Source organism: Dipteris shenzhenensis, chromosome 10 (genome assembly GCF_047967505.1).
Source record: "Dipteris shenzhenensis isolate YYH24624 ecotype China chromosome 10, Dip_SZ_1.0, whole genome shotgun sequence".
NCBI classification, from domain to species: domain Eukaryota; kingdom Viridiplantae; phylum Streptophyta; class Polypodiopsida; order Gleicheniales; family Dipteridaceae; genus Dipteris; species Dipteris shenzhenensis.
Genome location: NC_141605.1, coordinates 16,542,934 through 16,569,606, shown reverse-complemented (window position 1 = coordinate 16,569,606; position 26,673 = coordinate 16,542,934). Strand labels below are relative to the sequence as shown.

General features: G+C 44.2%; 1 protein-coding gene across 1 annotated transcript in view; it reads left to right on the top strand.

Annotated features, from left to right (window-relative positions):
• The first annotated feature begins 657 nt into the window (after window positions 1-657).
• Window positions 658-26,673, top strand: part of LOC147897472 (apoptosis inhibitor 5-like protein API5) — a 38,423-nt gene continuing 12,407 nt past the window's right edge. Inside the window, exons 1-12 of the mRNA XM_087380186.1 lie at window positions 658-970; window positions 1,208-1,369; window positions 3,587-3,686; window positions 11,612-11,677; window positions 11,814-11,896; window positions 12,113-12,187; window positions 12,361-12,510; window positions 12,598-12,663; window positions 12,757-12,822; window positions 14,827-14,937; window positions 15,249-15,338; window positions 15,650-15,756. Of these exons, the coding sequence (XP_087236312.1) occupies window positions 887-970; window positions 1,208-1,369; window positions 3,587-3,686; window positions 11,612-11,677; window positions 11,814-11,896; window positions 12,113-12,187; window positions 12,361-12,510; window positions 12,598-12,663; window positions 12,757-12,822; window positions 14,827-14,937; window positions 15,249-15,338; window positions 15,650-15,756 (1,160 nt within the window). The 5' untranslated portion in view covers window positions 658-886. The remainder of the gene's footprint in view (window positions 971-1,207; window positions 1,370-3,586; window positions 3,687-11,611; window positions 11,678-11,813; window positions 11,897-12,112; window positions 12,188-12,360; window positions 12,511-12,597; window positions 12,664-12,756; window positions 12,823-14,826; window positions 14,938-15,248; window positions 15,339-15,649; window positions 15,757-26,673) is intronic.

Sequence of the window (26,673 nt, the reverse complement as noted above, 5' to 3'; positions counted from 1 at the left end):
TGGTCCATCCCGAGGGGATGCCACGTGGATATGTGGAAAGTGTGACATAATTGGCTTCTTGTGCACGGTCGGTTAGCGAGATGTGGTTGGGGATTAATCTTATGTGCCTCCTATGTGGTGCCACCCTTGAAGGAGGTCAGACACCTGATGTGGTCATGTCCGCTTACAGAGGGAGTTTGGCATTGAGACTGGCTGACATAATGGTGAAGGTTTTGATTGGATCTAATTAGAGATTAGTTCTAAAAAGGGGATTGGGTGGGATAACCATAGACTCTGCCCGCTCCCCCTGCCTCGTTTTTACCCCTTGCTCGCCTCTTTCTTGACCACCCTACCCTTTTTATCCCACTCTCACCACACTCATCACTCACGTGCCCCTTAGTGGTCCATACATATAGGCATGTTACCCGAGAGCTGCACAGGTCCATGTGTCCTGGGGTGATGGAAAACACACACACCCACCCATCCACCCATCCATAACTTATGCACCCCGTCAACCACGAGGCCTAACTCTATGAGCTAATTTCAACACACACACACACACCAAAAGAGCTAATTTCCAAAAAAACACACACACACACACACACACACAAGCTAAATTGAGGCTAAGTTAATGTGCTCAAACCCTAAGCTAGGCAACAAAAACCCTTTAAGGAAACGATACTTAGCAAAAAGCTTTCGGAAGTGAGTTGAAAACTGTGTGAGCAAATATAAAGGAAGGCGAGAGGGGGGGAAGCTTTTGGCTATGGCGGTGGTGGTTTCAAATCCATAAGTTCCTTTGCCCATTTTCTAATCCATCCATTGCATTTTCACCCTTCCCTTCTTCCTTCCTTCCCCTTTGCCTTCTTCCCAAAACCCTAACTTTTCTCCTCCCTTCCTTTCCCCTTCCATGGCTCCTCCCGACGATGCCCTCGCTGTCGAGAAACTCTACGAATATGGAGAACGCCTCAATCAGTCCAAAGACATAGCACAGGTAGCTTTCCTCCTTGCAACAGCGGTTTGTGTTGTGTAGCTTCCTCAACGTAAGCTTGGTACAGAGTTTTTAGGCTATGTCAAGCTTGTTTTGTTTTGTTCTTTGCAAAATCTGAACTGGCCCTTTTAGCCGTCGGCTATCGAGTCTCAGCTTCTTCAGCTTTTCTTTTGGAGATTTTGAGCTATATAGCGGTTTTTTGTGACTCTGGACGTGCAATGTTTCGCTTTTCTCTCGCAGAATGAGAGCGATTACATCGGCATCATTGCGGCAGCCAAGGGCAGCACCAAAACAAAGCAGCTCGCCGCACAGCTCATCCCGCGATTCTTCAAGGATTTCCCGGTTCTTGCTCCCGATGCTATGAATGCACAGCTGGATTTATGCGAAGAAGAAGAGTTGGGGGTGAGTTTCTATTTTCTTTACTGGGATTTTTCATTGCTCCTCAAAAGGCAGCCGACAGTTTGGAGCCATGGACTCGAGCGTCAGTGAACTTCGGATTGTGATACAACATGCATACAGCATACAGGGCAGTGCCTTTTTTGTTCAGTGAGCCAAGGGAACTGCAGAGCAAGAAAGCTGCACATTCGAAAACGAGCGGTAGTAACACAAAATACTGCAGAGCAAGAAAGCTGCACATTGCAAAACGAGCGGTATTAACACAAAATACAAAAACCGTTTTGTGTACTTACTTGTGATGGATGTAGTTTACTTGGACATCTAAATTTATGGATGAAGGACATCTCCGCCTCTTTGCGGACGTTATTGGTGAAGAGGGTGCAGTTTGTGGCTCACAGTGCAACTGCTCCCAGGGTTTCCAAGAGCGTGCATTTGGCAATTCCGAGGAAAGCGAACCTGAATTATCAGACGCCAAGCCCAGCTGTTCGTGAATGGACCCAATTTTGATGTGTCTTGAGTGGAACATAGTACCAGATCACTTTTATTTGTTGGAGGGAAACATGGGGGTCCCTTGCGGCTTCTCAATTTGATGGTGCAACATTGCTCTGGCAATTAAAGAATGCTGTCGTTGGCTGTCACAGGGTTTGATGCCAAAGTTTATTGGGGAAACTGGAGGTTCAGACGTTCTGTTTCTTGGGATAATCTCTAAGTGAACCCCTTGTAGGATGCTCACGTTCACGATAAACTCTTTGGGTCTGTTCTTTATCAAAATATCCACTGAGCTGCAGTAGTCACAGCAACGAAACCTGAGCTTCTTGACTGACGTTGACATTTTAAGGAAATCTGGAGCTGATTAGATTGTTCAAGCGAGGTAGGAAAGTCTGCAAAATCTGGGGCATTCTGGAAGGTTAGACTGAGACACCACAAATATGGAGAGACTATTGTATTGGATGGGCTTCTAGTACAGTTGGAATGTAAGCTTTGCAATGTTCTGCTCTCTGTTCGGTAAAGTGGTGCCATATTTGTTTCAGTGCCAATCCAATGCCATGGCTTGGTCTACACTCTTTATCTCCACATCCATGGTGAAGAATGCCTGAACCAGGGTGCACTTCCTATACAAAGTCATGACTGGTGTTTATGTTTCAATGGCTGCGTGACATCTTGGAGACCGGCTAGTTTCTGTTAGTTCTGAAGGTTGTAGCCTTCACTAAGGACAACATTGGCCCAGGAAGTGCCAGGTCCGTGTATGCATCAGACAGGAAAGCGTTCTTGTCACTAAAGGTCAATCCGTTTTTGAAAACAAGGTGCAGTAGGATGATTTATTTTTTCAATCACCAAGCTTCCTGTGCCCATTGCATGATTCATTTTCGTGCAGTGGTATTAAGGAGGGTTGCAGGTGTACATTTGTCAGTAGGTGGATTGTCAGACCATCTGATGGAGAACATTGGCCAGAAGTTTGTGATATATGCCTTTGATTTCTGGATTTGAGGTTTAGTATGATTATTTTTCAAACTTCTCCAAGAAGGAACTGGAGGAGCTACAGTAGACTGCATACAGAGCTCGAGGAAACCTTTACAGCTGCTTGCATTCGGAATGTAGTTGGATTTGAAAAGATGTATGGAGGAACATCTAGGCTAGGTTGGAACCAGCTCAACTTGACAGCTGAAGGATTTCTTGTGGTGTTCTCCCTATCATAAAAAACCCTAGGTTTCCCTGTTCGTGATTATCAGCAGTAATGGGTCATCATTGTTGATTTATCAGAAATTAGGTTTCTTGTTGTCAGCTCAGGGTCAAGTTGTCAATTCATTTAACCTCAAAAGCTGCTAGTTAGTGTCAGTGGCCATGCATCCATGCTTTAGAGGGCTATGTGAAAGGCTGGCCACTTTGCTTATTTTCTTACTGCAGACCCTAAACACATTTTCAGTTGTGGTGAGTGGAATTTCTTTGGAAACTGCTGTAGTAACCAATTGACGATCTGGCTAGGATAACAGCTAGGGTAACAGCAGGTTGATGCGTTTTAACTTTAGTACAAATATTCCCAGCGAAATACCTGAGTGATAGATTCCTGCATTTTGAGTCAGAAGATCTCTCCTGTCCCCTTTTCTTTTTGTGGAAGACCTGATGGTACTGGGTTTGGTAAGGTTAGTTACTGGAGGTGGACATTGTTCAAAATAGCTAAGTGTAAGATGATGTTGACCAATGATGAAAGCTGTGCTACTGCAGATAAGAGTACAGGCGATTCGAGGACTTCCTCTTCTATCCAAGGATACTCCTCAATTCTTACCAAAGGTAGCTGATGTCCTGGGGCAACTACTACTTGCAGGTGTGCTTTCAATGCCTACCTAGTGGGCATTGTTTTTCTCTTTCTGAATCAGCTGGCAACAATTGTTGCCAAGTCAGCTTTTTTGTATATGGAGTTAAATCCAGTATGTGTTCTTTGTGTATCTGAGTTGTCCATATGTATGAGCTGTAGTTGTACAAATTTTAAGGTAGGCTGTGGTAGTTCACGAAAGGAGTCTTTCTGGATTTCAAAGCCCTCCAATACAAGCAGGAGTGTTGTGAAATGTTAAAATTTTATTCAATTCCAGCAGTTGTCAGTGAAATTCATGGTCAAAAGGTGTGGTTATGCAAAGTATGCATGTAATACAATATCGTGTTTTGTATTTGCATATGCATGTGTATGCGTAATATCTTGATTCAATGCATTGTTTTTGTTATGTGATGTGCTTGTGTAGATATCTGTACATATCCATGTGTACATTAAAAAAAAGGTGTTGTAAGTACACACTGAAATTCGTGGTCAAAAGGTGTGGTTATGTAAAGTATGCGTGATAAAGTTGTGTTGTGCATTTGCATATACATGTGTATGAGTAATATCTTGATTCGATACAGTTGTTTTTGTTATGTGATGTGCTTGTTTAGATACCGATGCATATCCATGTGTACATTAAAATAGGTATTGTAAGGACACGCACCTTTATAACCTTAAGGTTATACCATGGGTTGGCATTAATGATGGGGTTAGGTATATGGGCTTTAGGCTCATTTATAGGGATCCCTCGGTATACCAGGACCTTGAGTAGGCCTATGCCTAATCTGGCCAACACCTTGAGTGGGCTTGATGCACGTGCGCTCAAATTTTCCTCTTGTGAAGAAGGCATGAATTCAACTTGCCCTTGGATAGAGAATTGTGGTTTGGCCTCTGGAAAGAAGCCTGTTTGTGAAACAAGTTGTGAACAAGTTCACGTGTGGTATATTGGACATGGTCAGGACAACAAAAATGCTGTCTGTGGATGATCATGAGGCAGGCTGACTGAGCTTTCTTCAGTTCGTGAGCACAGAGTGGCTGTGTGTGGCTGAGTTGTTAGCCTGATTAGGCCATTGTTTGCACTGAAAGGCTGTTTAGGCTGATTCGTCAGCTTTGGGCTGGCCATACAAGTCAGTTTGGGCTTGTTGATCAACCTGGGCAGGCTGTACGAGTCCGTCGCTGGTTTATAGCCTGAGCAGATCGTATTGGAACCATTTACATGATTCCTCAGCCTATACCAGTTGGCGATTCAGCAGATTGCTGCTGTGTGCTAGTTGAGGCAGCATCAGCCAGAACTTTGGGCAGCACTCCAGCCTTTAGGGGCAGCAGCATCTGCTTGCGCCTGGTTTTGGGTGGCTTGTGTATGTGTCTGCGCATGCATGCTTTGTTGGCCGCGCATGCAATTTCAGTGAAATGTGGTATGTGGAGTGCATGGATGAGTGCAGCTCGGTTGCATGTGTGTTAAAGCTTACTTTAGTACGCTTTAGATGCATAGGTGTTATGAGTTTGTGTGATGAGCTAGAAAGCCATGCATGTAAATGACTTTCTAGTTCATGTACCACCTTTCTAAAGATGTGCGTGGTGCATGTACTAGCTGTTGTGTTAAAGGTACTAAAAATGGACTTAACTTTTAGTAAAGGTATACTTTATGAGGAGCAACTGTTTCATTTGGACTCATTCCAGTCTAGCAAGGAGGAACACGCAGACATCTCAGTGAATATTTTAGCATGCATGAAGATTCAAAGGAACTTGTTCAGCTACCTTGGGGATGGCCGCATGTGTCAAAACAAGTAGAAGGCTCTAATGTATGTGGTTGATATACATTGTACTTCTTGTTGCAAGTGCTTTCTGTGTTGGACTTTAATGATGGTAAAAGCAGGCACCTCTGAATCCTTCGTCAGTTTCAAGGAGAGCACTTTATACAAGTTGTACTCCTTTGTCATGGTGACGTCAGTGGTCTACACCCACTGTTGGGCGCTGATGACGTCAGTGGGGATGTCATAGTAGCTAGTCCCCGCTATGCATGATGGAGTTTATGGTTTTCAACCTTGTGAGTGACTATCATGAGATTGAAACTGCACTATGTTGTGTTTTTAGAGGATGAGTTTGGGAATGTTCCTGGATTCATCTAGGTATATGTACTCCTTTGTCATGGGGGCACACAAAACAGCTTTCAAAACCTCTTGTATTTGGTTTTGTATAAGAGATAATGACACAAAATACCCGGCAGTAGACACCCATAATTGACTTTTATTAAATTGAAGTAATTGAGATCCTTAAACATAAGTAGAGAATTTTGAAATTTTTTTGTGCGGCCATCGTCAAGTGAGCTATTGGTGTAACAACAACATGAATCTTCCCTTTTGATCAAATGCCACAAAGCTTTGCGCATAAGCAACTACAACGTGTTGCTTATGTCACGCTATGATCACTTGGAATTCCTTGGAGCATAAATCTTAAGAGAGGATGCCAGTAATGTAGTGCAGTTTGAAAAGAAAGGGGCGCGTTGTTGGCTCCACACTGTGCCTTAGAGCTTTGCAAGTTGGAATTAGAGCTTGTAGAACCTAGTGGGAGCAGAAATACTTGTATCCCTCAGAAACGGTGAACCACAAACGCCTTGAGGTGGAAATAGGGTGCATGGGTAAGAGTAACAGTCATCTCATTGAGAGGGCTTTTCTGATTGACTGTTATATTGAGATCCATACTCAATTTTGGAATGTCTATTAAAGTGTAGAGACCAATTTTGTTGAATTCCATTGAGCAGGTCTGCCCGCCCATGTGAGGGAGTATCAGGGCCACTGTTGTGGGTTTGCTTGCCCCCAAGAGGCAAAGGGGGGTCACCATGGATGTCTATGTGTTCTTGGCCCTGGGCATGGCTGTCTGCCCCTGTTTTGAGGTCACGGAGGGGCTGCCATCTGTCCGGAGCAGTGCGGGGTCTGCAGGCCTGCTCTGGGCCTGCTAGAGGCACAGAGGGGGTGCGTACAGCCTACCTTGGGGGCTGCCACCAGGCTGCACGTGTGCAGCCTTTTTAAATAAAATTTAGAAGTGCTTTACTCATGACTAAAGGAATTTTTCTAAAATGACCCAAAAAAGCCATATTTCTCGAAACTCAAATAACATTCCAAGAAATAGCATGATTTTTGGAAGCAAATAGATGCAACATAATCATGAATCCTAAATGGAAAGGTAATTATGCTCTCAGCAGCAACAGATAGATTTATGTTATGTGATTACTAGAATACTTAGTAGAGCGACCAATCATTGTAGGGGTGTACCCGGTCTACACAGGCAGGGGTCAGCGCTTCTAGTCAACTACCCTCTCCCCCCCTCAGTCGGTTGGTTGGGGCAGGGGGTGACCCAAGAGTCGGGACGTCCACTGGTCAAACAACGTCCTTTATCAATAATCTTGTTTGGCCTATAAACATTAATGAGTGAGAGTCCTTTACCACAACACTAGGCAGAGCGAACCCACTCTAATGAGGGCTTGTACTAGGCAACACACGTTCCTGCTATATCAGGTTGGGCCTTGTCCAAGAGGGCGAGGTGCGGGAGGGTGACACGAGGGCAAGGGGTTGAGGCGACGTGTCGAGAGGTCGAGCGTGGTGCGGCAAGTCGGGGCCGTGGGTGAGACGCGGGAGGTGACAGGTCGGAGCAAGATGTCGAGTTGTACTTGCCTTTTTCTTTTATTATGAAATTTAGTGCATTTCTTTGAAGTTTTATTTATGAATAAAATTTAGTGCATTTCTTTAATCATCATGCTAGCTACAAGAACTAGGCTCCTCTCTAACTTGATAGATGTTTGAGGCTTCACTACACTCATGGTTGTGGAAAGAAGTTTGCATGCTATTATTTTTTAAAATGGTAAGCTTGTGCAAGTGGAGTTTATACTTGTAAGGAAATTATGCCTCCTACCAGCCCACATTTGTGTCCATAAGCTATTGCTAGAATTCCAAGAATGCAATGGTCCAGATCTACAACAGAGACTATCATGTAAAGTCTTCCCTTCCTTGATGAGCTACTCATCATAAAGCATGACCAATTCGTTGGTTGCACCCAAACCACTGCACTCAATTGCCTACTACGACATTGAGACCATTGGATCCTTCACCTTATTCAAAGCACACCTCCCTGAATCTAAGTTGCTCACCTCACTTTGAGCAAGAGCCTCCCACTTCAGCTACAAAGAAGTCAGCCCATGGAGTAGGTTTCTTGGCTCTTTCAAGGACTTCAACTCCCTTGGCTTTGATACAATGTTGGTAAACGCACCTCCAAGCATGTCCCCTAGACTAGACACCATGTAAAGTAGGGCTCTTCTTGTTAAGAGTTTCAAGATGAGAGCCTTATCGATGAGAAGAATCCCAGGAGTCTCGATATAAGAGTTCCTCTTAACTATGAAAAAAACCCTCTTGATAAGAAGTCATATCCTAAGACAAAGATTGCTCATCAACACCTTTGAGATAGTACTTTTTCCCTCATCCCCACCGTATCCGATAACTCTATCGGCTTTTTCAATTGAAACATAGGGGTGAAGATGTATGAGTAAAAGCAAGCTTGGGTCTTTGTGATGTTTAAGGAGTATCTTGCATATGGGTAGCTTGATTGATAAATAACTTATGTGTTGGATTGATAAATAACTTATGTGTTGCTCAATACAATTCGACAAAATGATCAATAGACATTAGTACACATTTCAAAATCCAGTATGGATCTCAGAATAAGAGTCATTGAGAAAAGCCCTCTCATTATCTTGGGACTCTTACATATGTACACCCATATTTCCACCTCGCAAAACTTCAAGATGAGGCATAAGCTTGTGGTTCACCTTTCCAAAGGGTACAAGCATTTCTACTCCCAATATGTTCCATAAGGCTTTATTCCAGCTTGCAAAGATGGTAAGTCTATGGGCTCCTTAGTTGAAACTGTGAGAAGTGCAGTGATGCAGAGCAACAATGGATAGGAAACAACAAACACTCACGAGAGAAAGTAGGAGAACAAGAGAGATTTGCACATGATCTCATGAATAACCTCCTCTACTGTTGGAGAAAAGCCCTCCTTTGGTGATTGCTCCAAGTGTGAGCTGAGATGAAAAAAAGGGAGGGAGGGGGACCTATTTATTTGGACTGCTAGATGATGCCCCTATTATATCCTAGATCAAGCAGTCAATTGAATAGTTGGGCCTATGGAAGTGTGTCGAAAGATTTGTAGAAATCCCCAAAGCGGTAGCTTTGCTTTTGTGTCTTGCCTCCTCAATGACCGCTGCATTGTGGAAATGTGGGCCAAAGGAGCATGAGCTGCTTGGAAACTAGCTTGTCCCACAGCTTTTAATCCCTCACATTGCACAAATCGATTGTCCTAAGTGTCTTGGAAATGAGAGGTTTGATCATAATGGGTAGTAGTTGCATGGGATCCCTTGGCTTAGGGATCGGTACAATGTTGTTAAGGATCTTGGTGTGAGTGAAACCTATGCAAACCGCGTCGTTAAGTAGCTTTCCTAAGATTAGGGGCTAAGGTATTAAGTCCATGTCCATTGAACTCATTGCAGAACGTTTGGTTCGGCCATTGTGTAACTTGAGAGTTGCGTGTTTGATATCACTAGGTTGAAGAGTGAACAAGAGGTAGAGCGAGGTAGTTGTGGAAAGTATGGTGTCGGCTGGTTGGGGATGTCATAGACGGTGTCTGCATAAGTGTGCCTAGATGGTCGGGTCTGTGAGAGGGAATGGGAACATCCATTCGACAAAAGTCCTTGGAGTTATTGGTATTGTTTTGATGGATGAAGCCTCTTCTTTTGATGGACTAGACAATGATTGTCACTTCTCTTCATGAAACACATATTCACCTACTTGGTAATTCATTTATTGCATATCCTTATTTTTTTGAAATTTCGAGTACTTTGAATTAGGATGTTGTCAGAAGAATGCATATGTTTTCCTATGTGGTATGGCTAGGGTCTAGCATTTGAGAGTGGACCTTAGAGAAGGGGTTACGAGCATTGATGTCCCATCGAGATGTATCTCTGTATGAGAAATGTAAAGACCACACCCCACCCAAGTACCCAAACATGGGACCAATCAATGTTTGGGACAAATCAAATCCGTAGAATGCATACGGACCCAACAACCATTAAAGAGATTGTTGCTGTAGCCTTGGGTATGGGCCTATGAACATGAAGGAGTCAGAGAGATACAAGACAAGGCGACAAACTAAAAAGTCCTAATAGGTTATGTGAGAAGGCCAAGCAAAGCCAACTAATTCTAGCTTTGAATAGAGCTAACTACTAGAAATGTAGGGGTAGGGCAGCGAGGCACGGTGGGAAAGAAGGCTCGGGCAAGGGGGGAGGTAGGAGGTGGGGAGGGATAGAGCACGGTGGGGAGATAGGTCGGGGTGCGGGGGCGATGACGAAAGGCGAGGAGCTGGGAGAGCCATGCAAGGAGCGGGGAGGCGGGGTGGGGATGGAGGCTTTGGCAAGAAGCTTAGGGGGGATTCCTTAAAGGCTAAAACAAAAGAGTCCCAAATGTATTGCCTCGCTGTCCACACACTATTGTCCTCTTGGAGCTAGCAACACGGGACATGAGCAAGTAGAAACACTTTTCTCTTCAATCTTTTGTCCAATAGCTGTTGGATGTACCTTCTTATCTTTGCGCGCTATGAAGGAGATGTCTGGTCTCTTTGGCTGAGCACTCTCCGAGTCAAACTCATGCTTAACCTCCCTATATGGTGGTAGCTTTGTTGGCAATTCCTTTGGCATAATAGCTTCATGTTTAAACGGATGGTGGAGAATATAATAGGGAAGGGAATCAAGTTTTGTAGGTTTGATGATGTTAGGTACAAGTTAAGAGCATGTGCTAAGTTTTGTAGTTGATGTGGCATCAAGAGCTATACAATTTTTCACAGTCATATTGCTGAGAAATGTAAAGAGCAATGAAACTTTTAAAAAGAGACTTTTAAAGGTATTAAGCCGACAAAGAGAATGCAAGATTTTTAGTTTACTTGTGCTAGTGTTAAGGCACAAAAGCTGGGCTTATGGTTGTATCTCATGCAGCTGAGGAGAAGGCATATAGATTGTATTACTTGCAAAACATGAAGCTTATAATCAGCTGAGATGTCAATTTCGATGAGGCCATGGCAGCAACATCAGCTGAGAAACAAAGCAGCAGCAACCTTTATTCATCTTGATGATGAAATAATAGCTATATGGACTTAATAGCTTGATGATGAAAGCAACAATTTTGTAGATGATTAAACTTGGATCTTGAAAGAATGATTTGATAAAGAAGCTTGAGCAATGTTTCATTAATGGGAGAGGTTACATTGAGAGCTGTAATTAGTAGAAAATGGGAGGAAGCCATTAAAGTTGAGTCCAGTAGCCGGTAGCAAAAATTGGGAGGAAGCCATTAAGAATTAATACAATACCATCATGAAAAATCAGAATGAGAACTGTATGAGATTCCATTAAAGAAAAAATTCTGTATGCACGAAATGGTTGTACAAATATGCTGTCGATAAGCAGCCAGGTTGTTTGCGAAAGGGTGAAGCAATTTGCTTTGCAGGCATTTGCTCCTATGGCAATAGTGTGAGTTATTTTGTTGCACAGCATGTAAAAAATGTGCATGATCATCTAGAAGAGGACAGTTGTATGGTGTCCAGAAAGGACAAGAACAGTGTGTATGCGTGCTCATTCTGACCTTCGAATATAGATCAGTTTTGTAAAAAAGGATCTGAGGAAAGATTTCTCGATCTAAGTCTATTTTTTTAAGCATAAAACTGCATATATAGTGCTGGAAATTCTTCTTCTTGGTCAAAATATCAAAGATTCCTATTGATGCAAGGGGGAAAAGTGAATGGGATTGAGAGTAGTTGATTCTGTGTTTAAGTAGTTCTCAAAGTGTTTTAGGGAGTGGAGGATTGGTTGAGACCAACTTGGATTGTTTTGACTCTGTCAGAGGAAACCCTGGAGAAAGATGCAGTCCAAAAAGCGTTATTAACAGTTCTTCGGCAGGACAGAAAAGGTAAATGAAAGGCAGTTTCCAGGAAAGAATAAATTGTTAGTTATTGAAAGCTTGGTCTGATTACATCTTGTGTTTCCAATTTCAAGTTTTTAAAGAGGTTATCTTATAACTAAAATTTATTTTTACTTTGTTACAGTGTCTTTGACAGCTTTATTCAAACATATTGAGAGTTCCGATGAAAACATTCGAGAGAAAGTCCTCATTTTTGTGAGAGATAAGGTGCATTCTCCTGTTTATGTGTATGCTAGTAGTTCAGCACAATCCAAAGTTTTGATTTTGCATCAGTTTTCTCAAGTCTCATGCTGACATTACAAAAATCTAAATTTGTACAATTGGTTCTAGTCTTATAAAGCTATATGACATGCTGACATATTAGGACACACTCACCCAATTCTATCCTAAAGTCTTTGTAGCTCTGTGAAATTTTTGTTACAGGTTTTTCCCTTAAAACAGGAATTACTGCAGCCTGAAGAGGAGATGGAAAGACATGTGACTGATTTAATAAAAAAGGTCTGTATCCAAATAACAGATCAGTTTGGAGCATGAGAATATTGTGTACTGCATTATGGGCTCTGCTATCATATTTGCCTTGTTGCATGCCAGTTTTTACATGCTTTAGTGTTTTGGGGGCTCTGATTGTTGGATCAACACATGCCTTCTCTGACTTTTGTTTACTCTTTCAGAGTCTCCAAGACGTTACAGGAGCAGAGTTCAAGATGTTCATGGATTTTCTTAAAAGTCTTACTCTCTTTGGGGAAGGCGCCAAGCCTGATAAAGTTCAAGAACTTCTAGAAATTGTGGAGGGCCAGGCTGATCTAGATGCACAATTCAATGTTAGTAGTTCTGCTTTTAGCTAACAAAGTACTGGAATGCACGCGAGCCTTTGTTAAAAATTACAGCTGACAATGATTGGTTTGCAGGTGTCTGACTCTGATCATATTGACAGACTTATGTCTTGCCTATACATGGCTCTACCGTTTTACATGGTATGCTTTGGTTGATGCCAAGCTCTGATGGTGTCTCATTTATGGAAAATATTGTCTGGATGTTTTACAAAGTTTCATACTGGCAATGTGCAGCGAGGTGCGTCAAACAGCAAGTTTTTGAACTATATCAACAAACATCTGCTTCCTGTGTTTGACAAGGTGAGGTCCTGAAGCTGGGTCCCTTTTGTAAATTCTTTTTATCGTGGCAAAAAAGTGACTAATAAGAATAGAGTTACATCTTTCTTTCATCCCTGATCTGACCAAAGCTACACTTCACATGGTACTTGAGTGCAGTGACGTGCTATCTGCTCATGTTTGAAGATCTCTTTTGCCCCCAAGAAAAGAACCTTTTGTACTGCTTGACAAAAAGTCCACCATAAAAATCAGCTATCCATGTGGCATTGCTCCTGGAAGAAAGGACAAGAAAATGCTGACTGTTGTGTAACCTGTTTCTACATAATCCAACTCACTGCCTAGGGAATCTTAAAAACAGGAGCCAACAACCAGCGTCCCTCGCTGGTATAGATGATATCTTGCCAAACCTCAATGAGGGATCACCAAATTGGTGAGGGTACATGTTGTTGGTCAGATGAAGGAACGAGGAATTGTGTCCTGCACCTTGATTGGGAAGTGCCTGTGTCTAGTGATCCTGTAAGCTGGCGAGACCATCTCTATCGAAGGGCGTGACCCCCCTCTATCAACCAGGTTTCCATCCCCCAAGTGAAGTCCTGCTGCATCAGGAGGGCCCCCTGCAAGATCCTCTGTGCTGCAGGGCAGCTTCACAAGAGTGCGAAGTCATGTGGAGGCCCCTATCTGCATAGTGGTGGCACCTTCTATCCATCATGTTTGAAGACTTTGGGCTATTGATTTATGTTGCAAGTGGAAAAAATTATTGTCAATGGTTGTTGGTATTTGATGCTAGTTCATTTGATGCTTTTGCACTCCTTGGGAGCTGCCATGTGCCCTCCCTAAAGCAGATGTACTAGAGGGTTTCTTGCTGTCCCATAGACCTTTTGGTCTCCAGTGGACGTTAATAGACTCTCTCTCTCTCTCTCTCTTTGGGATTTTTAAAACCCAGTTTGGTCAGATTTGGGGTTATAATCTGTTACTGCATTTTCTAAGTCAAATGATGCAAGACTATACGTAAGCCACTTAATCAGTGCCTAGAGTCACCACAACGATATTTAGCAGGGCTTGTATAACCACTATAGACTTCCCTGTAGATGCCAGTGATTTTGATCTTTAGCCTTGAGTAATTATTACTTTGAGTAATACCTAGGTGAATATGTCACGCAGGTTAGGTACAAGCCAACCTTAGTCTGCTCAGGCCATAACACTTAAGCATTTGAATGTGTGATATTTTCATCATGAATGTCGAGTTTTCTTGTGAAGAACTGAATGCTTGGTATTACCTTGAGTAATACCCATTAAACCTAGGTGAATATGTCACGCAGGTTAGGTACAAGCCAATCTTAGTCTGCTCAGGCCATAACACTTAAGCATTTGGATGTGTGATATTTTTATCATGAATGTTGAGTTTGCTTGTGAAGAACTGAATGCGGTGGTCTATTATAATAAAACACCATGTAATGTCTTTCCAAATCATTTACAACTTTTATATGTTAAAATTCTGTGCGTTTCATTGGCCATCAGGTAAACTGCTGTTATCAGGGAGCATCATGATGCATCCTCCTTATTTATTGTACTTTTTTTAGATTACAATTCCTAATGCATAATATCATTGTCTAAAAGCGTTGTGATTTTTCCTGTCTTTTTACTTAGGTATTGCGTGTGTATGTATTATAACTTTGTAACTCTTAATAAAATATGTTAAAATTATTGAGCTTTCTGTACCTTGGTTCACTCCACAAAAATGTGCGTTCTACTTCCATTTTGTGAAGCTTATCCTTGCAACGGGCTATGACAGTGGGAGTGTGTTTCATCTGATCTTCTGATAGACAAGAAGTTGGCAATCTATTTCATGTGTTTCATCTGTCTCCTGATAGACAAGAAGTGGGCATTCTATTTGAATGGCATTGGGAGATTTTCTTCATCGCTGTGTTTTCCAAGATGCCGGCATGTGTGCATGCGCTGTATTTCCTGGGTTTGGTCACTGTAGGATGCATCATATGGGGTTCTCACTTGTTTTCACTTCTCTTTCAGCTCCCTGAGGAAAAAAAGCTGGATTTACTGAAGAATTTGGCAGAAAGCTCTCCATTTATAATAGCTCAGGATGCAAGGCACCTGCTTCCTTCCATTTTACAGATTTTAAAGGTACATAAACACAGGGCACATGGTTTTTCCTTTTGTATTGTTACTCACTTGGGAAGATGCTGTATCAAATCTTTACTTGTAAAAGGCAAAAGAAGCTAATAGCTTCTGTATGGTGTTCCTTATCTTTTCTGAATAAAATGAGATATCATTCCCTGCTCTCAGAAACAAGTAACAAAAGAGCAGAGTCAATGTGCTTGAGAGTAGTGCTGCTTAGCTTTTGCAGAGAAAAAATCTGAATCTCTGCCCCTCCCTCTTCGTTTTTTGGTTTTCGTCCTTTTCTTACGTGCTAAGTGTTGGAACCCCATCTGCAGAAATATATGCCTAAGCGGAGAACGGGTGAAGAGTTCAACTACACATTTGTTGAGTGCCTGCTTTATGTTTTCCATCAACTTGCTTACAAGGTAGGTCAGCTTTATAATTTCACCCCATTTAATATACTTTTTCCTCAAGTGTGGTGAAGAGGTGTAATATACTCCATAGTATAGTATGGATCCCTTCCCTTTCCATTTCCCCCTTTTTAGCCTCCTCCACCCTCCTCTATGAAAAGAAAAGCAGCATCTATGAAGTTGACATCGTTCATGTTGGTGTGGTTTTGACATTTGGGTCATAAATTCGCTGATGAGTCTGGTGTGGTTGAGCAGTGCTAAATAGGCACAGAATAGTATTCGACGTTGAATTGATGCAGTTTGCTGTGCTTGTCCTTCGGTAGCAGACACCAAATACAACGAACAGTTTGTGTGGCTACAAGATAGTGACTGGTCAACCATCTGATCGGTTGGGAGAGGATTTCACTGAGCTCTATAAAGATTTCACCGAAAGGTATGCGTGTTTTCTTCAGAGATACACTGGGCCTTTCATACATTCTGATTCAAAAAAGGATATAGAATGCCTCTCTTTTTCTCTTGTGCAGCAGCATCCATCTCATGACCTCTTCCTTCCAATTTAAGTAGATATGCTGACAATGTGCTGGTGTCGATTATCATATGGAGTACCCGCAGGTCGTAGATATGTAAATGCAGAATCTTAAGTTTACTTCTGTTATTAAACAGCTCTCTGAGGAGAAAACCAATTCCTGCATGGTTTGCAATTATGCTATTAGTCAATCTCAAACATGCAATGCAGTGGGGCCTCGTGATGTGGATTGGAGATTACATGCTGCCGGGGGGCATGGCTGAGCAAAGAGGAGCTAGTAAACAAATAGACCAATTTTGAAAATAAATAAAGCTAGTGTCAGGGAAAGAGAGAGGGAGTGGAACGATGGAGACAGAGAGAGGGAGACACAAGAAGTGTGGGTGTGTAAAATGTGTTGAGCCACACCACAAACTCTAAAGGTTTTATTAGGATTAGGGATTCACCCTATGACTGTCTTAAGACAGTCATAGGGGTCATAACTTTTAAAGGGTGGCAATGTGCCTTTACCCCAACAACCTCCCACCTAAAGGCCAATGTGCCTAAAGGGGAGAAAAGAATAAAAATTACAGCAATATACAGTTACTGTATACAAGACCATAAAATAAGAATGGTCTCATCCTAAACCCATGATGTGGCGACAATGTGCAAACCGCTCTGTAGGCAAGCTCTTAGTGAGCAAATCTGCAGGATTATCATCAGTATGCACCTTCACAAGCTCAAGCCGCTTGTCTTCCAGTACCTCCCTGATGAAATGGTATTGCACATCTATGTGCTTTGTCTTCTGATGAAAGACCCGATTCTTTGCCAACATGATAGCACTCTGACTATCACAATGCAAAATTGGCATATCTCCTGTAATGCCCAAATCTCCCACCAGCCGAGTAAGCCATATTGCTTCCTTGCAAGCCTCAGTGGCTGCAACATACTCAGCTTCAGTGGTTGACAGTGCAATGCATTTCTGCAACCGAGACACCCATGATATAGCACCTCCTGCAAATGTGAAAATATAACCGGTAGTAGACTTCCGGTTATCTGCATTCCCTGCATAGTCTGAATCTGTAAACCCATGCACCAATGCATCCTGCCTACCATAGCATATGCACAAGTCTTTGGTACCCTTGAGATACCTGAAGACGCCTTTCACTGCTTCCCAGTGCTGCTTGCCTGGATTTGCCATATACCTGCTGATGACTCCCACCGCAAAAGCAATATCCGGACGAGTGGCAACCATGGCATACATCAAAGAACCAACTGCAGATGCATACGGAACCTTGGCCATCTCAGCCTTATCATCATCTGATCTGGGGCTGTCCTTACTGCTGAGTTTTAAATGAGGAGGCAACGGGGTACTAATTGACTTCCCCCCCTCCATTTTAAACCTCTGCAGTACTTTGTCAATGTACTCCTTTTGTGACAGAAACAAAAGTCCCTTGGACCTGTCACGAATAATCCCCATACCAAGAATATGGTTTGCATCACCCAAGTCTTTCATGTCAAAAGACTTATGCAGTTGCTTCTTCAAAGCACTAATCTCCTGCTGAGATTTGCCGGCAATCAGCATGTCATCCACATATAGAATGAGTAGCATCAAACTGCCATCCTTTGCCCGTTTGGTGTACAAGCAGTGATCGGTCTCACACCTATGATACCCTTGGGACTGCATGAAGGCATCAAACTTCTTGTACCATTCCCTTGGTGCCTGCTTGAGTCCATACAAGCTCCTCTTGAGCTTACACACAAGTTGCTCTTTCCCTTTAACAGCATATCCCTGTGGCTGGCTCATGTAGATCTCATCATGGAGATCTCCGTGAAGAAAAGCAGTCTTCACATCCATCTGACATAAATCCATGTCCTCATGAGCAACAAGAGCTAACACTGCTCTCAAAGTAGTCATCTTGACTACAGGGGAAAAGATCTCATCAAAGTCAATGCCCTTCTCCTGCTTAAATCCCTTGGCAACCAATCTGGTCTTATACCTCGGTAAAGCATTTGAATCCACTTTGACTTTGTAAACCCACTTGCATGGCAAAACCTTTCTGCCTGCAGGTAGCTGCACCAAGTCCCATGTATCATTTTGAAGCAGGGAGTCCATTTCTGACTGCATGGCTTTCTCCCACTTCCTTTTCTCTGTTCTTCCCATAGCTTCCCTGAAGCTGGAAGGCTCACCACAATTTGTCAGCATGATAAAATCAGCCACATTATTGGCTTCTGGAACAAACCTGTCAAGAGGCCGTTTGTCATGTGCACGGATTGGTATCTGACGTGTACTAGGTACACAGAACTAGCTCAGGTTAGCCTGGGGAGGCTTAGAGCTAGGCAGGCTTGATTCTCGGGTTGAGTGGCAAGGGTACGAACTATTTATAGGTCTTCGCTATTTTTGGCGCCGGGGCCCGAGTCTATAAAAGAGGCCCAGGGGGTTCAGTTCTCAGTGTGCAGTTGGGAGCAAGTCTCGTTCCCAGGTGCAAGGTCTGATCTTGGATTGTGTCGCGGACGCGCGCCTGCATCTTAGCGTAGCCCAAGGCCCAGTGGCAGATCCAGGGCTTCACAGCGCCACCTGGTGGTATGGGACACCAGGCTGGTTAGGATCTGATTGGGAGTTCGTGCCAGTAGCTCAGCTCGTGGCTCGGAGGGGACATCTTTTGATTCGGGATCACATCCCGTAGATGTCACGGCTGGGTGGTGAGCAGCCTGCTCAGTTCTGATGTCGTAGATGTCACGGCTGGGTGGTGAGCAGCCTGCTCAGTTCTGATGTTGTGTGTGGTTATTTTGCAGATCAGGGGTTTCAGGAGTGCTGGGACGTGTCAGTTGGTATCAGAGCCAGCTCCTGAGGTAGGAACTTCTGATGCGAGAAATTTGACGGATTTCTCTTCCAGGTATGCCCTAAAATTCGAGATTTCCTGCAGCGTTTTTGCTGACTACCTGGGGTAGAAGGGGTGAAGAAATATATGGAAAAGGAAGAAGAAGAGGAGTGAGATAGAATCGAAATCTCTGAAGGCTTCGGAGAGAAGTTTAGAGGGAGGAGAAGGAGAGCAGAAAAGAAGGAGAGAAGTGCACGAAATTGACAGCAAGGGAGGAGGGATGCGGAGCTTAGGAGGGGGCGTAGTAGATGAGGCTGTAGTGGCGGGACAGCCTGTGTAATAGGCTGTCCACAGCCAGCGCAGTAGGCTGTCCACAGCCTGCGCAACAGGCTGCGAACAGCCTGCGCCTAGGGCTGCGTGCAGCCTGCGCTGGAGAAAGGTGCTTTTTTCGAAAAAAGCACCTCTCCAAAGTTGGAGGGGCTCAGGTGCTTTTTTCGAAAAAGCACCCCTCCAAAGCTGGAGGGGCTTAGCTTTTTTTTGGAAGCCCAGCTTCCAAATCAGGCAGCCCTGCACCCTATATAGGTGGGGGCTGGGTGCTAGGCTACCCACAGCCCCAAGATTCGAGATCTTACCTCGAGTTTCGTGCCAGCCAGCCTCGCCCTTCAGCCTGCGCCCTGTTTCGATCAGCTCCCCTGCATCAGTCCTTGCCTGCGTCAGCTCTGCACAGCTCCCGCAGCTTCCGTACCAGCCCGTACAGCTCCAGCGACAGCCGTACAGCCTGTACGGACTGTTCCGCCTGCTTCTGTACCTGCTGCTGTACCGAACAGCAGCTGCGCCAGCACCTGCAGCCACCGTACGGCCTGCGTCAGCAGCCGTACAGGCCACGTCAGCAGACCGTACAGCTTTTACTGCAGTCTACGCATCCGGTTTGCGGGTTCAGGGAGGCTCCAGGACTCGTGGTCTTCCGATTTGCCAGATTTCAGCATCTCCTTCCGTCAGCTTCATTCGGGACGGTTTTCTTCTGCTCCATCCTCCTCTGTGCTTCGTTTCAGTCAGTTATTTCTCTCCATACGTAATCAAATCAGATTTCAGCCATGTCTGATGCTCCAAATCCCGAATTCACTATGGGAGAGCAGGACTTAGATTACACTCCAGTGGGAGAGGATGATCAGGGTCTCTATGATGACCTGATAACTAAGAAAGCCTTCAGTGAGTTTACGACTTCTCTTGATGGTAAATTTGAGCAAGTCAATGCTAATCAATCGGGGTTGACACAGCAACTCCAAGGGATACAAGCAACTCTGACTCTTCTGGCTAGCACGGTTCAGGCACTCACGCATGTGGATGCCATGGCTTCCGTGCTAGGCCCGAATATCACTCCGGATCCCTTTCCAGGTGACCAAAAATCAAGAACAAAGGAGGTAGTTGACACTTGGTTGCAGAAGTGGCAAGTACACTTCCAATTTCACCCCTATCCAGATGAGAAAAAGATTCAGCTTGCAGCAGGGTTTATGTCAGGTAAAGCCTTGCTTTGGTGGAAAGAACTCCAGCGTAAGCCTGATACTTGGACAGAATTTGAGGGTGTCTTCAGGAAGGAGTTCCTGAAGAAGGAAGATGACTACGATATCGTCGGCAAGCTCAAGGTCCTCGATATGTCAAAATTGAATTTAACTTTTGAAGTTTATCCATTGCAGGAGGCCATGACATATGCGCGCATATATGATGATACCATGGCCGGTACCAAGGCAACCACAGTTACCGAGATGAGTGGAAAGAACAAACGCAAGTTCTTTCAGCACGTGACTGGTATTGGGGAGACGAAGTCTACGGACAACGCCTCCAGGAAAAGCTTAACTCCTGCGAAGAATGGTAAGGCCCGTTTCCTTCGCACTCTCAGGCTCAAGAAAGAAGGCCGATGTTTTTATTGCGAGGAGCGGGGCCACACTAAGAATGAGTGTCCTAAGCGGAAGAACCAAAAATTGGTGCTAGGACGAAGCTCCAGGCGGGTCCACGTACCGCAGCCAAGGGAGCCAACCAAGTTACGATGACAGGTATTTCAGTAAATGTCATTACCTGCCCCCTTTCTTGTAATTGTACCTTTAATACTTCGTTGTTTGGTTCCCATGATCTTTTTCGAGTTTATGGAGAAGTTAGGGACCAACAGGTTCACATTCTCTTTGATCCGGGCAGCTCTCACAATTTTGTTAATTACAAATTTGTGCAGAAGATGGGGCTGTCCACAGTACCTAGCGACCACACCTACGAGGTGCAGCTCCCAGCTGGGAAGCAGTTTTGGGATCACAAGGTTGAAGCGCTTCCCATCCGGATTCAAGCCTACACGGGAGCTCTCACATGTTATGTTATGCATCTAGAGCATGTAGACTTGCTGATCGGGATAGAGTGGTTTAAAACCCACAATATCCAGAGCGGATGGACGGAGCATACGCTTTCTTTTGTAGACAAGGACACCCAATTTTGTATTCAGTGTGATAAGATTTCCCCTTCTCAGGGGCCTATTGTATCTGCGATGCAGCTTCGGAATATATTAAACACTTCTCATTATGATGTCTATCAGTGTGTTTTGATTCCACTTTCTTCATTTGTTGTTTCGGTAATTAACAAGAATGAATTAAGTGTGTTTGAACACCGTGAATTGAGAATGTTGTTAGATAATTTTAAGGACGTATTCCCAGCTCAACTGCCGGAAGGTTTACCTCCAGAACGGGCAGTAGATCATCGCATAGACTTAGTCCCAGGGGCTCAACCTATCAGTGTACCACCTTATAGGATGAGCCAGGTAGAGGAGGATGAGTTAGCTATCCAGCTTTAGGATTACCTGAATATGGGCTATATCCGCCCAAGTAAATCACCTTGGGGTGCATCTGTCCTCTTAAAGAAAGAAGAAAGATTCTTCTTGGAGAATGTGTATAGATTATAAACGATTAAATAAAGTTACAATTAAGAACCGCTATCCTTTACCTCGTTCTGATGATTTGATAGACCGTTTGGCCGGAGCGAAGTATTTCACTAAGATTGATTTGCGTACGGGTTATCACCAAATCCGTATCTATGCTAAACACATAGATAGGACCGCATTCCGGACTAGGTATGGTCATTACGAGTTCCTCGTATTACCTTTTGGTTTGACCAATGCTCCTGCTACTTTTCAGTAGATGATGAACGATTTGTTCAGAGATTATCTGGGCAAATTTGTAGTCGTGTTCTTAGATGACATCTTGGTATATAGTAAAACGCTTGAGGATCATATAGGACACCTCCGGGTTGTCTTACTTGTTCTAAGACAGCATAAGCTTTATGCCAAGATGAGTAAATGTGACTTCTTTATGAAGGAGATCATTTACTTAGGACACAAGATTTCTTCTGAAGGTATTAGCATTGATCTGGATCGTATCCAGAAGGTTTTAGAATGGCCTATCCCTCAGACTGTGAAACAACTTCGTTCTTTCCTAGGATTTACGGTATTTCTTCGGAAGTCAGTGCGTGATTATTTACATATCACGGCACCTTTGACGAACATATTGAAAGGTCGTGGACGCAGGTCTACTCAGCCGATCCCTTGGAATGATGCAATGAACAAGGCTTTTCAAACCTTGAAGTTATCTATCAAGGAAGCACCCGTTCTTGCATTACCCGATCCTACCCGGCCTTATTTTTGTTAGATTTGAGTGGTGAAATGACTGTATTTAGACATTGGATGTGAAAGTTGTGATATTCTTAAAAATGTTGTCCAAGATAGTTTTGCTAGTGAAACTACCTTGGAAGACTTCCTACTAATGGATTTAATTGGGGAAACCCACTATGAAGTGGGGTGAGGAGAGCATTTCTTCAAATTCCAAGATAGTTTCATGATGAAACTGCTTTCTTCAAACGAGTTTCTTTGGAGAAACCCCCCATGAAGAGAGGTTATGAGAGGTTTTCTTCAAGTATACTCCCCTGTTAAAATAAGAGTTATGAGGGGATTTTCTATGAGAAACCCACTCTACACATGGGATTTTCCAAAACCCTTTCCATCCCAGTATCCACTATGTCCGACGGGTGGCTGTGCCACCATATTTGGCTGTCCTACAGCGCCATTTGCTGGCATATCCAGTGGTGCATCATTGGCAAAATTGTCTGGCTTATTTTCAGCCTGTATACCCTCTTGAACAGGGTTATTTATGTTGGGGTAAAGGCACATTGCCAACCCTTAGTTAAAGAATTAAAGATAGGACACCTATGACTGTCTTAAGACAGTCATAGGGTAAACCTAATCCTAATAAAACTTAAGTGAGTTTGTGGTGTGACTTACTCATCACTTCACACCCGCACTATTGTGTCTCTCTGACTCTCACTCTCTTGCTCCCTTTCTTCTCTCTTCCCCCCTCTCAACTGGTATCAGAGCCTACTTTGCTCCCCCCTTCCCTACCCAGCCCCCTCTACCTCGACCTAACCCGTACCGTACGGACGTACGGACAGTTCCGTACTGCCGTACTTCGTCCGTACGACCGTACGGACCAGGGCGCAGAGCCGTACGGCGGTCGCGAACTGCAGGGCGGCCAGATCTGCGCGGGCATCGTCAGGGCATCAGAGCGGCGCGTTTTCGAGGGCTTCACGGGTGGCGGCGGCGCACTTCGCAGCTAGGGCACGGGTGGCGGCGGTGCATTTCGCAGCTAGGGCGGAGCTGCACCAAAGGCAGCTGCACAACAGCTGCTACAGCTGTACAGCAGCTGCTGTACACCGCGACGCTGCATCAGGCAGCTGCCTAGCTGCTGTGTGCAGCTAGTCCTACTACAACCGTACGGGCTGTCCGGACAGTCGTACGGACTGCCGTACAACTGTACGGACGACAGTTCTTCACCCAGGAAGCTGGATCTCCTTCGACGTGCGTGTGCGCGCGTAGGGAGCCAGGCAGAGACTCGTTTTTTTTTTTGGGAAGTGTGCCTACAGCAGGTCGAAATTTTTGTTTTTTGGGGGGAAGTGTACCTGCTGCAAGGACAGAAGTACAGCAGGACAGCAGGAGCTTCTATGCTTTTTCTGAGTGAAATTCTCACTTTTTGGGTGATCTTATCATAGGGCTTTTGCCCGGAAGGTGATGCATTGTATGCCTTGAGGCAGTGTGGTGCCAGAGAGCACACTTTTGTCTTGATTTTCGCAGTGTTGAGGAGACATTTTCTTGCAGATCACATTTCTTGTGCAACACTCAGAGAACCTCAGTTGAGCCACGCTTGGCCAGGGCGCATCGAGTTTACTCGGTCCCTAACTGTCCATCGTTGACAGTGCTCAAAAGGTTCCTCATTGAGTGTTTGTACGTTGGGATCTGTGTATGTCATTTCTACACAGGGCAGTATATGCATTACACTGGTGGATGATTTTGTCAGAGAGATTTTCATATTGCATGCTACCTCAGTGTTGAGGTGTTCTCCACTTGGTTCAGGTGTCAGATCAAGGGGCTTTTGCCCAGACTTTGTTTGACAGCACTTGGGTTACCTACAGAGATCTTCAGATGCATTTTCTCCCCTTGGTATAAGGGTGATTGCTTGGGATTTATCCCATTTCCTGTTGCAGGTTTTGTGACAGGCTGAAGGGTCATTTACTGTTTTTTGGGTGTTTGTCAAGTGATTTCTGCAATTTGAGTCAGTGACATACCTCATCTGAGGTGGGAGAAGTGATCAGTACAGTCAGTACAGCAGTGTTTACAGCAGTGTTGGTGGTTTTGTCAGATAAGTATGCACTGTTAAGCTCTTGTTGAGCAGCAGCAGCAGTCTGAAATCACTGTTTTTATGCCTTTTTTGAGCTCAGAACAGTTTGTCAGAAGGTACAGTATTTGCAGGGACATTTACTGTTTTGCTGCAGATTTTACTGACAGTAAAAACAGCACCTTTGAGAGTGCTTCTGGCTCTTGAATAGAGCAGGCTTTTTCTGAGAAATCAGAACTTTTTTATTCAGTCTTTTTACTTCCAGGGAGTCAGGTACTTTCCTCATCTGATATGGCATCAGGAGGAGGTGATTCTTCAATTCTGAACATAAAGAAACTGGAAGGAGCACATAACTATGCATTATGGGCAGAACAGTGCTTGAATGTTCTTCTGTTAAAGAAGATTGCTAAGCCCATAAGGGTAAAGGGTGTCAAGCCATCTGATATGGCAGCTGATGATTGGGAAGAGCTTGATCTGTCTGCGAGGGCAGCTATCATGCTCACTATTTCAGACACTCTTGTGTTCAATGTACAGGCTGAAAAGACCTCTTATGGTCTATGGCAAAGACTAGAAGAACTGTATGCCCAAAAGAGCTCAGCCAGTAAGGTTTATTGGCTGAAGAAGCTGGTCGATCTTCGCATGAAGGAAGGTACAGCTATGACCTCACACTTGAGTGAGTTCAATGCTATCTTTACACAGCTGATTGCACAGGGGTGGAACCTTGATGAGGAGTTCAAGGCTACTTTCTTGTTGTGTACTCTTCCTGAGAGTTGGGACACTTTCAAGACCACCCTGTCAAACTCAAATGCCACTCTTATTTATGCTGATGTAGAGAGCTCTCTCCTTATGGAGGAGATGAGCAGGAAGAATAATGCGGGCAGCAAGTCTTCAAATGCTTTGCAGGTACAAGATAGAGGCAGGACTCAGCAGAAGGGGAGATCTGCTAGTAAGTCCAAATCCCGCAGTCAGTCCCGTGGCAAAAAGGACATTGAATGCTTTTATTGTGGCAAGAAGGGACATGTGAAGTCGAAGTGCTTCAAGTTCATACGGGATCAGAAAGCCAAGAAGGCTGAAATACAAGATGCAGGAAATGCAAGCAAAGGCAAAGGCAAGGCCAAGATAGTTGACTTGGATGCAGTGAATGTTGCAGCAGAGGACAGTGACAGTGACATACATGATGTTTTATGCTCTTCTGCTGTAATAGCACATGCTTTGGTTATTGATGGCCATGACATGCACACCTGGCTCTTGGATTCAGGTGCCTCTTTTCATGTTACACCTCATAGGGAGTGGTTTACTTCCTACACAGGTACTCATGGAGTTGTTCATCTTGGGAACAACTATGCATGTCAGATTGCAGGGATTGGCAGTATACAGATAGTACTTCCTGATGGACAGTCATTTATGCTTGATGGTGTTCGCCATGTGCCGCAAATCAAGAAAAATCTGATTAGCACTGGCTTATTGGATGACAGTGGTTACCACACCACATTTGGAGATTCCAAATGGGTGATTACTGATGGCCATACTGTAGTGGCTGAGGGTTTTAAGAGTGATACCTTGTACCCTCTTTATGTTTCCAGTGTGGGTAATCATGTTGTTGCCATAACCGAGCTGCCAAAGGTTTCATTGTGGCATAGCCGGTTGGGACACATGTCTGTTAAGGGAATGCAAGAACTGTCACGTTTGGGTTATCTGCCGCCTCTCTCTTTTTCAGATTTGCCTACTTGTGATCATTGTATTTTTGGCAAGCATTCTGTGACTCCTCATAAGAGGAGAACTCCCCAGAATAGAGCACCACTTGATCTAGTGCACACTGATTTGTGTGAGATGCCACAGTTATCACTAGGGGGTGCCAAATATTTTATTACTTTCATTGATGATGCCACACGTAAGGTGTGGGTCTATTTCTTGAAGCATAAGGGAGATGCCCTAAATGCTTTCAAGAGATTTGTCGCTCAGGTGGAGAATCGGACAGGTCGTAGGCTGAAATGCCTCAGATCCGATAATGGGGGTGAGTATGTGTCACATGCTTTTGTGCAGTTTTGCCAAGCTAAGGGCATCAAACAGGAACTCACAGCCCCTCATAATGCATCTCAAAATGGTGCAAGTGAGCGGATGAATCGAACTGTTCAGGAGAAGGTTCGATGTATGTTGTCTTATGCTGCATTACCCCATGGCTTTTGGGCAGAAGCCGTGCAAACAGCAATTCACATTATTAACAGGTCACCAAATAAGGCTTTGGAGTTGAAAGTGCCAGAGGAGGTGTGGTCTGGCAAGCCACCATCATATAAGCACTTACGGGTATTTGGCTGCGAGTGCTTTGCTCA